Below are 11,331 nucleotides of genomic sequence, written 5' to 3' on the forward strand. Positions count from 1 at the left end.
AATAAATGAAATAATATCTGAGCATGCATGTTTAGTATTCTGTGTTTATTAAAAATAAAAAGCTAAAGCAAGGTACCATTTTGATCAAGTTTATTTACAGTTTTTTCTCTTTCTAGTCTGACTATGGCTTTTTCTCTTAGACTATTAACAGTTTTTACAAAAGTTCCATCAAGAGTTTAATAAACTCTTCATGCATCTTTTGGAGCATTACAATTAATAATGCTGAAAAGTTAAAAACCAATGTGTTGAATTTTGTTTAACCCATTTCCCAGATTTATTGGATGAGCAAACTCCTCCTTAACCTTCTCCCCCTACCATTGTAATACCTATTCAGATCCCAAGGATCTGGGGGACAGATTTTATGGAATGTTTGACTAAACTCAAACTTCAGATTGGCTTCAGCAACTTTTCAGTTGAAAAGTCTTGGTGCTGAGGAACTTCCCATCAGCTTGGCAGAAAAGCTTTTGCAAGAGCTTGCTTTTGTTTTGTAAAAGAGACTTGTAACTACATATGTAAAACTTCCTCTGGAAAGATCTTATTTGCACTCTCACAGAAAAGGCCTAGGTTTAGTTGTCAGAAAGAGATAAGTTTGAATCTACAAGCCAGCTATTAGGGTGAGTGACCAAGGAGAATAAAGAAGTCCCCTTAAAGCCTGAATTTCTTTGTAAAATGAGAATTAACATATCTTATAAAGAAGGGTTTTTAGAAGTAGATAAGCTATGCAAAACAACTGGCATAAATAGGTATTTCATAGGTACTTCGAGCGTGTTGGTTTATCCTTCATCCTGCTTGTCATCATGACCCAGATGAGAGAGAAAATAGCACAGCAAGGACATTATAGATGGCCTGAAAACATGGTTTCCATCTTTTTCCTAGTAGCTGTTTTTTTGAAGGCTAGTATCTAAATTACCCATATCTGAGTATATTGGGTGTCCCTTTCTCATTAGAGCTCTGGAGTTAATACAGTAGAATTGTATTAGTCATTAGTAATGACTTCAGGTGCTTTGTAGGTTTTTATGGTTTGCATCTGTCACAGTTTTTGTTTGTTTACTAAGACTTAGTCTGTATCAAAACTTAACTGCTACAGGCATGCATGTAGAATAGTTGAAGTAGAGATATGAAGTTATTTTTTCATACTCTTTTTCTATTTAGCTCTTTGTTGTACATGTTCAAAGTTAATAATAGAAATTATACTTTGGGGAGAAAACTAAATGTATGCCTTTTTTATTGGTACAGTGTTTCATTTGTATATGGTGATGATAAGAAAAAATCTTTTTATCCTTATATGGAAATATTAAGGAACATCTCAAGAAGAACTTAGATATTGAACACAGGTATTTTAGGTGTTGGTTTCCTTCAAGGACTAGAACTGAATCAGAGATTTCTTGAGTTCTCTTCTGGTGACTAGTAATCCATGATTTTTTGTAATGTATCTAAAAATATTTCCTCTAAGACAGGCATTTTAATTTCTTATAATAATGATTATTTTGGCATATATTCCTTAAAATTGATTTAAAAATTTGCAATTAAAGGGAATTCGCAGAGAAATAGAAGTATAAAAATTACTTGGATTGTTTTAGTTTTTGTCATTTAAAGATACTAGACACTTCTGAAATTTCAGAAATGTGAATATCCTTCTTCAGTTGTAGTAAAAGAAGTCTTAGATGTTTCTAATATGTCATTTTCTTGGCGGACATTAAAACTATAATGCAGTTTTATCATTGTGACTTACCAGCTGATTGTTACAGGAACCAAATCTCAAGAGATAAAGTTATGAAATAATTGTCTGGAAAATGTCGTGTGACTTTCAAATTTTCTTTTCCCAGATTCATAATGACCATTTAATAGCTAGTGAGAAACAGCATTTACTCCAATGGGAGGATTTCATGAAGGAACAACCCAACAAAAGGGCTGAAGTGGATGAAGAGCACAGAAAAGCCATGGAGAGGCTTAAAGAACAGTACGCTGAGATGGAGAAGGACCTAGCGAAATTTTCAGCCTTTTGAGAACTTGAACCACAACAATGACAAACTAATGAGAAAACCTTTGCCTCCTCCCTAAAAAATATTTCCACCAAACCATTTAGCCTCTGCTTCAATCTTATTATATTCAATGGCACTCATATCAGAAGAGAGAAACTTCTGCTGGAGTTCTGATTAAATGTTTAATAGAAGAAGAGTGCTACATTTTTCCCATTTTAAGTGCCTATATATGATTCTTTGAATGGGGAGGCATAATAGAAAATGGGATAAATATACTTTTTGTTAATCAGAATTGATCTTTTCCATTGCTTAGCTCAGAGAACTGTAAGTATAGATTTTAGAGAGAAAGATAATTTAATTCATTGTTATACAGGGTTAATATTACTTTATTACTGTGGTTGTAGGCAGGTATAAAAGCTGCCTGTCATAGCCTCCTTGGCTATTGGAAGAATGTGTAAAGTGTTATTGCATGAGTAATGTAGACAAAAAAACAGTTGTCCTTGGAGCAGAAATCACATTTAAGAGAGGTGAGAGTGAAAACATTGTCTCTACTATGGCCAAGATGGCCATTGTGGTCTTTGAATTGCCTCTTGGGGGAGGTTGCAGATTTTGTAGTGCAGCGTAATGCCATGTGCTGCACTGGATGACAAGACAATGCGTTAAGTTTTGTGGCCTTCCAGCCCTTAATATTTTCAGCTTTTAAAACATGTTTAGAAAGAAAAGCTTACCAAAAACATATCTGGACTTTTCGTTTTTCCAAGAACTATAATCTTGCCCATAGTATTTACCTCATTTTCATGTCTGTTTTGCTGTGGGTAAGCTTTATAAGATAAATAATGTCTATACATGTTTCAACTGTTTAATTAGTAAATCTTGCCAGGGCGTCCCTCTGGAGCCATGTAAGATTCTGGCTCTGAACGAACCAGAAGTGTTTGCCCACATGGCAAATGATCCATGTTAAATGTAAATCCTGTTTAGTGTTAATGTCTGTTCTCATAAGCAGGTATATTATGATGAAACATGTACCGATTCTGTCATCACTGTGATCTTTAAAAATCTGCATTTAATAATCTAATTGAAGAACTAAGTTGATTTTTTTTACTTGCCATAAACCAAGCAAAAATAAATGCAATAATTTCAAGAGATTTATGGTAAGAGAATTTGAGGTATGGATAAAACTTTCAAATATTTTTTATTGCTCTTTAGTAAAGAAAGGCACAGGAAAGAAAATATCCAACTCTCTTGTGTTATCTCAGTGTTACAACTGCAGAAAATTGACAATGCTTGCCTGTGTAAATTTATGGCTTATTGTCAAAGCTTCATTCTTGGCTGCATGTTGAAAATGTGATTAAAGTTAATAGAGGAGATGAAATAAGTATTTGAGATTTCTTTCAGTAACATTGAACTTCTGCCAACTTTCTCTGTCCGCTACTGTAGGCTTGACAGGCTCATCAATCATCCACTGGTACCTGGACTAAAAAGAGCACTTGCTGACACCAAGGCATGTTGGAATTTTCTTAATTCTCTTTTGGTGGATGGAAAAAAAAATATTTCCAAAAATATCCCATGCATCAAAAGGGAAGGGAACCTTAAATGAAAATTCCCTCTGTACCATAGACACTTTTTGAAATGCAATTAATTGCCAACACACCATTGAACAGATGTAACCAAGAAATCAAGATTGTGTGTAGGGGGAGGGGAGAATAAGCTCTTAACTGTGGCTACCCAACTTGTGCAGTGGGGATTTCTGATAGTTTTTGTTCATCTCATATGAGTAATAAATACTTTACCTTACAAATTTGTGTATGTAAGTGTCTAAGGGACTTCCTAAAACCAAAATGAATTCATGGGCTTTTGAGCAATAAACATTAAGATACTCAATTCTTTCTTTGTAACTTGGTTGGCTATTCAATATAGCTTCTAAAAGAGTCTGTTTACTTACCTCCCTTTTGATAGTTTTTGTAGTGAATAGTTTTGCTTGTATTTCCCAGTTTCCTAATCATTTTGGATATGTATTGTATTAATATATAAAAATTAATTTTAATAATTACATAATTTGCAACATTTATACTATGTTTGTGCTGTTAAGCAGAGATACTATGAGTTCTGTGTAGCTCACAGGACTGTTGTAATCAGATGAAATCTTTTGTAATTTTAAAACACTATAGAAATATTTAAGTTCTAAATATTTTCTATTTTTCATTGTGATTTATTTTTTGACTTATGTATGTGTGAGACTTTTTTTCCCCATTTCCTAGCATGTAGATTTTCAAATTCTGCATTTGATTCCTGCTGTAATTGAATTATGGTCAGAGAATAGGTAGATAGAAGACTGATCTGTTGAGATTTGTTTTATGACCTATTAATTAAATATCATCAATTGTTGTAAATGTTTCATGAGTGCTTGACAAGTATGTATACCTTTTAGTTATTGGATATCCATTATACCAAAGTTATTAATTGTGTCATTCAAATTCTTTCTCTTTTACTGTTCTTTTTTTCTTCTACTTGATCTCTCAGATTCTGAGCTATATTAAAATTTCCTGTTCTAGTGGATTTGCTAATTTCTCCCTGTAATTCTGCCAATTTTCGTTTTATATATTTTGAAGTTTTATTAGGTACTTAGAAGTTTAGAATTATCTTCCAAGTTTAGAATTGAATCTGATAGTCATAGTCTCTGTTTCTAGTAATGTCTGTATTTCTTTTTTAACAAATTTCAAAATGTTAAAGGGATAAAAATATTTTTGATACATGGATACTTTTTATAATGCTTAAGCTGAGGCTTTTACTGTCCCCATCACCTGAATAGTGTTAACTGTACCCGATAGGTAGCTTTTTACTCCTCCCCCTACCCCTTCTTGATTTCCAATGACCTTTACATCTCGTTGTGCCCATGTGTGCCCATTGATTAGCTCCCAGTTGTTAGTGAGCTCATGTGGTGTTTGACTTCCATTCCTGAGGTACTTCACTTAGGATAATGGTCTCCAGTTCCATCCAAGTTGCTGCAAAAGACATTCTTTTTTATGGCTGAGTAGCAGTCCATAGGATATATGCACCACATTTTCTTAATCCACTCATGAATTGATGGACACATGGGTTGATTCCACATCTTTGCAGTTGTGAATTGTGCTGCAATAAACATTTGAGTGCAGGTGTTTTTTTGATAAAATGATTTCTTTTCCTTTGGGTGGATATACCCAGTAGTGGGATTGCTAGATTGAATGGTAAGTCTACATTTATTTCTTTGAGGAATCCCCATATTGTTTTCCATAGAGATTGTACTAATTTGCAGTCCCACCAACAGTGTATAAGTGTTCCTTTCACTCTGTCCACATCAACATCTATTGTTTTTTGACTTTGTAATAATTGCCATTCTGACAGGAGTAAGAAAATATCTCATTGTGGTTTTAATTTTCATTTCCCTGATGATAAGTGATGTTGCACAATTCTTCATATGCTTTTTGGCCATTTGTCTATCTTCTTTTGAAAACCATCTGTTCATTTTATGGTGCTTTAAAACTGATAGGTTTTTTAATATATATATGTATTTATATAGGCCACACCAGCTTGTAAGATTTGTATGGTATATTTTATTATCCTTTTGTTGGATCTTTCTGTTATTTTTGAGATATGCCTCTTAAAAATTGTAACTAGATTTTTTATCTGATTATATTTTAACTAGAGAGTTTAATCCATTTACATTTGTCAAAATTATTAATATATTAGGATTTATTCATACGATCTTATTTTGTGTTTTTTGTTCCACTTTTTCTGTTTCTTCTGCCCTTGTTTTCTTGCCTTCTTTTTTTTTTGAGACAGAGTCTCACTCTGTTGCCTGGGCTAGAGTGCCGTGGCATCAGCCTAGCTCACAGCAACCTCAAACTCCTGGGCTCAAGCAATCCTGCCTCAGCCTCCCAAGTAGCTGGGACTACAGGCATGCGCCACTATGCCCGGCTAAGTTTTTCTATATATTTTTAGTTGACCAATTAATTTCTTTCTATTTTTAGTAGAGACAGGGTCTCGCTCTTGCTCAGTCTGGTTTCGAACTCCTGACTTCAAGCTGTCTGCTCACCTCTGCCTCCCAGAGTGCTAGGATTACAGGCATGAGCCACTGGGCCCGGCCCTTGCCTTGTTTTTGATTGAGTTTTGTTTTGCTTTTCCATCTACATCTGCTAGTTTAAAAGTTAAAGAGTCAATTTTTATGTTGTAGTGCTTATTAGGAAGTTTAACTTGCATAGTTAACAAAATCTAGAGTTAATATCATTACTCTCTTCTTAAACATTGTAGAGACTTTTGAGCAAAGTTTGATTTCTTCTCCTTGGAAATTACTGTCAAATTTCAGTTCTATTTTGGTTTAACTCCAAAAGTAGTTATTTTGTATAGTCATTGTTTATTTAGATTTACCTAGAAGTTTACCATTTTCTTATCCTTGAAAGTGTGCTGGGTATACAATTCTAGGTTGGCAGTTATTTTCTTTCAGTATTTAATATTCTTCCACTGTCTTTTTGCTTCCTTTGTTGCTTCTGAAGCAATGATGATGGAAGTCAGTCTGATCAATACTCTTTTGTAGTTAACCTGTCTTCTCTTGTAGTTAACCTGTCTTCTCTCTCAAGTCATGTTTAAGATCTTTATCTTTGGTGTTCTGCAATCAGATTTTGCTATACTACAATGTGTTTAGCTGTGCATTGTTTTCATTATCCTATTGGGATTCATTTGAGCTTCCTGAGAATTAGTACCTTTCATGAATTCCGAAAAAATTTCAGATTTTATCTCTTTGAATATTGTATCTTCCCCATTCTCTCTATTCTCTCCTTCAGGAAATCTAATTAGACTTATATTTTACCATCTCCCTCTCTTCTCCATATCTTTTAATCTTTGTTTCATATTTTCCATCTGTTTGTCTCTATGTATTGAACTCTGGATACTGTCTGAATCTGCTTTATTATCTATTTCATTAATTCTGTTTTCTGTCTCTAACCCATTTAATCCAACTATGGAGTTATTAATTAAAGTTATTATAGATTTTTCATTTCCAGAGTGCTTTTTGGTTCTATCTCAAACTTTCCTAGTCATTTGGGATGGTTCCATTATCTTCTCTTTTCCTTTTCTTTAAACATATTATTTTACATTTTATATGTGGTAATTTCAATATTTTTCTTTTTTGTGGATCTGAATCTACAGTTTGTTGTTTTTGCTGAAGCAAGATTATGGTGACTTGTTTTCTTATGTGATCAGTGTTTTCTAATGTGATTTTCTTATTGTGAGTTCATCTTCCTCTGAACTTTATTTTTGGAAATTTTTTATTTAAGATATATTCCTGCAGGGAAGATTTTTTTTTTTTTCCTACCACGAATTTGTTTCTTGAGACACTGCAAACCCTGGACCACTCCAAAATCAGTTTTTGATTTTGGGTTCCCTGCCTCTCCCTCTCCTACTCCCTAGTGCTTGTGTGTGTGCGTGCATGGGTGTGTGTGCATGCATGCGTGTGTGCACGTGCATGTGTGTGCGTGTGTGTATGGGCATGCATACACACACTCATAAAGTGTGAATTTCAGCACCAAATACATGTGGTTCTTGGGCTGTGGTGAAGCATTCCTACAAGAAGGAGACTTTTTTTCTGCCTTTATAGCTCTACTTGGAATAAAGAAGAATAAGTTTAGGTGTTTTCCTAGTTGACCTACTGAAGTGCCCTCTGGGGATTTACTAGTCCTAGTGCTTATCTAGCTCAGTGCCTGTTACAGACTAAATTGTGTCCTCCCAAATTCATAGGCTGAAGCCCTAACCCCAGTGTGACTGTATTTGGAGATAGGAGCTGTAAGGAGGTAATTAACATTAAATGAGGTAATAGGGAGGAGTCCTAATCTGATAGGACTAGTGTCCTTGTAAGAAGAGAAAGAGACACCAGAGCTCGCTCTCTATTTCTGTGCACACAGAGGAAAAGTCATATGAGGACACAGCAAGAAGGCAGCCACCTGCAAAACAGGAAGAGGGGCCATACCAGGAGTCACATTTTCCAGCATCATGATCTTAGACTTCTTGCCTCCAGATCTATAAGAAAACAAATGTCTGTTGTTTAAGCCACCAGCCTGTGGTATTTTGTTATGGCAGGAGAAGACTGAGACTGTCCTGACTTTGATTCCAGTCCTTCAGGTGGGCATGTCTTCTTAAACTGGGGCCATTCTAGGCTCCAGGGATGAGCAGCTGTTAGGACAATTATTAGTTCCAAAGCTAAATTACCCTGTAGAATTTTACCATCTCCTGAACTGCCTTCAGTTGTTTTCATTAATTTGCCATGAATTCAGCCATGAATAAAAAATAAAGTTTAGATATTTTTTTCTAGCATTTTTGGTGTTCAGTGGCTAGAAATATTTCTAGCTACTGATTTCCGGCTACATACAGAAATGTAGACAAGTATATGGTGATTTTATTTTATAAAAATGTCTCCCAAAAAGAACATGTCCATATTCTAGTCTAAAAGATGATACGTTTTCTTTCAATTATTCTACCAAATATTTTCTACTACATTATTTATTATTCATGAACTAATAAAAATTATTTCTATTGGATTGTGTTTTATTATTCATGAGCTAAGGGAAGGCAAATAAGAGTTGAGTAGTCTTGTTCTGAACCTGCATAACTGTTTTTTTTTTTTGAGAGAGAGGGTCTGCCTTGTTGCCCAGGCTAGAGTGCTTACCTTGGCGTCAGCCTAGCTCACAGCAACCTCAAATTCCTGGGCTCAAGCGATCCTACTGCCTCAGCCTCCCGTGTAGCTGGGACTACAGGCATGCACCACCATGCCCGGCTGATTTTTTTTTTATATATATTAGCTGGCCAATTAATTTCTTCCTATTTGTAGTAGAGACGGAGTCTCACTTTTGCTCAGGCTGGTTTTGAACTCCTGACCTTGAGCGATCCACCCGCCGAGGCCTCCCAGAGTGCTAGGATTATAGGCATGAGCCACCACGCCCAGCCTGAACCTGCATAACTCTTATATGAATATGTCTTGGATTTTTTTTTAGGACATTATTGTGGTTTGTGAAAATGTCTCAGGCTACTGAGACATGTAGTTATAGGGGCAAAATCTGTGGTACTAAATCCATTAAGGCCATGAAAATCTGAAGGAGTCACAATGCCTCTAAGATGCATAGTGAATTCTCTTCTTTGCTTCTGTAATACATTGACTTTCTGTCTGAATATTTCCATTTACCGTTTCAATAGTTTCCTAATGTGCATGTGTTTATTGGATTCTAGTTTCTATTGCAAATTAAAAGGTACAGGGTTTTATTGCCTTGGAATTTAGTGTAATGACTGCCTTTCCCTATATTGTGGAGGCTCTTTTTTGCCATTTGGGGCCATAAGTCTATATCTTGGGATTAAAAAATACCACAAAAATATTTTAAATACTAATTCAGTCAAAATATTTGAAGCTTCCATTATAGAAGATATATTTCCTAGTAGTTCATTCTTAGTCTTTCATAAAGGTTTTATAATTATTTCATTAATTTTAAACTCCAATAAAATGAATATTAATATTTTATTGGTATAATTCAAGATCATACAATAAGTGGAGAAGGGAAATCAGCCATATCACGTACTGCCTGCTCTTCCTCATTCTGCTCATTTTTGAATTTTTAACTGCTGAAAACAGTGCTTTCTTGTGAATGATCTGGCAACAACAGTAAAACAGTATTACTTCTGATATTTCCATATTTATGTTTCATAAGCCCGAAGGTTCAAATTTTCTTTGAAGAAATTGTGAAGTAAAATCAATTTAAGGTAAGTTAACACAGTACTCATATTTGTATAACATAGCTTACAGTGTACTTATAAGTGCCTTATATGTAATTTAGTCTCATTTAATTCTTACAATTAAGAAGTACCCATTTTGTTCTTTTAAAGAAAGAGCAGAACAGCAAAATACAGAGAATATAATGTTTGGCCTACCTAATGTTGACCTCGCAGCAACACATCAGATAGACTAAATAACACTTTTATGGTTTTTTAAAAATTCCATAAGTGAAAATCCATAGTAAAGATAGATCCCAAAATTTTTTCATTGTAATTACATAGCTTTGTAAAAAATTTCATGTACTATAAATATTAATAAGTCAATATGTAAAATTCTCTTAAATATTCCAAATTATTAAAGCTATTTACTGTTGTTTTACCATTCACTAAGTGATCAGGCTGTGCCACAAGATAAAATATAATGTGAGGTGATGGTTATATTGATTAGCCTGATTACTACACATTGATCACTCCACAATGTGTACATGTATCAGTGTATCACATTGTACCCCATAAACATATACAATTATTATTTGTCAATTAAAAAATTAAGGGATATAAGTGTGGCCAAGGCTAAAGGGCAGATAAGTGCCACCCCAAGAAGAGACCAGTGCATGATTCAAGGTCACCTAGAGCAGACAACATCAAGCTCAAATGGTGCAGCATTTACTGACACCAAGAGCGGAAGAGAGTGTACACAAGCCCTTACCAATGCATTGGTTCCCCGTGGTCAGCAGATCCACTCTGCAGCCAATATAAGCAGTACTGTATTTTTTTAAAAATTGAATGAGGATATGTACATGCCATCATTCCTTGGAGTAATGGTTTTTCTCCCTTAAATTTAAAATAAGAAAAAATTGGTTGAGACCAGGCAGGCATGAAAAGTTAGCCTGTGAGGAAAATATCACCATTGTGAGTGTGAAGTTTGTCTATAAGATGAATCAACGTATGATTTTGTTAAGCTAGATTGTGCTTAAAAGTTTCTCTGCATAGATCTGATTCTTTTTTTTTTTTTTTTACATTTTTTTTTTATTTCGGCATATTGTGGGGGTTAGATCTGATTCTTAACTTTGAAATTGCCCATATTGCTAACATTACAGTTCTTCAGAGGAAGTATTTTGTAAATGTCAGGATTTAATACTTTCCTATAAAATAGAATTTGAAAAGAAAGCCAGAAGTTAATTTACTTTTTTAAAAAACTTCATGTCATCTGAAATGCTTAACCAGCTGTTTTAGAAATGTGTTTTTAAAGAAAATAGTTCATAAAATTACAGTAAGATCATTGTCATGAAATACAAATCTCTTATATGATCAATTATGTATCATATAAATCAATTTTAAAAATTATATCTATCAAATAGTTTGTTAAAATGGAAAAAAGTAATATTATTTTTATTAAGGAAAATCTTGACACTGAAGAGTCTGTCCTTCACTTAGAATCTGAAATTTATAGCTAAACACCAGTAGATGTCACTGTGATAACATTTTTTTTCCCCTCCTCCAAACCGTTTTTTGTAGATAAGTGCATACCATCTATGGACAGAGATGTGTAAGAAATAAT

The 11,331-nt window shown here is 34.2% G+C and overlaps 1 protein-coding gene across 2 annotated transcripts in view; it reads left to right on the top strand.

The window, feature by feature from the left end:
* Nucleotides 1–7,011, top strand: part of BLOC1S5 (biogenesis of lysosomal organelles complex 1 subunit 5) — a 44,446-nt gene extending 37,435 nt beyond the window's left edge. The window contains exon 5 of one of the 2 annotated variants that reach the window (XM_012753570.3): nucleotides 1,827–7,011. In XM_012753570.3, the coding sequence (XP_012609024.2) occupies nucleotides 1,827–2,006 (180 nt within the window). In that variant the 3' untranslated portion in view covers nucleotides 2,007–7,011. The remainder of the gene's footprint in view (nucleotides 1–1,826) is intronic. The other variant, XM_076010464.1, reaches the window with a different exon arrangement.
* The last annotated feature ends 4,320 nt before the right edge of the window (nucleotides 7,012–11,331 follow it).

This window comes from Microcebus murinus, chromosome 15 (genome assembly GCF_040939455.1).
Source record: "Microcebus murinus isolate Inina chromosome 15, M.murinus_Inina_mat1.0, whole genome shotgun sequence".
NCBI classification, from domain to species: domain Eukaryota; kingdom Metazoa; phylum Chordata; class Mammalia; order Primates; family Cheirogaleidae; genus Microcebus; species Microcebus murinus.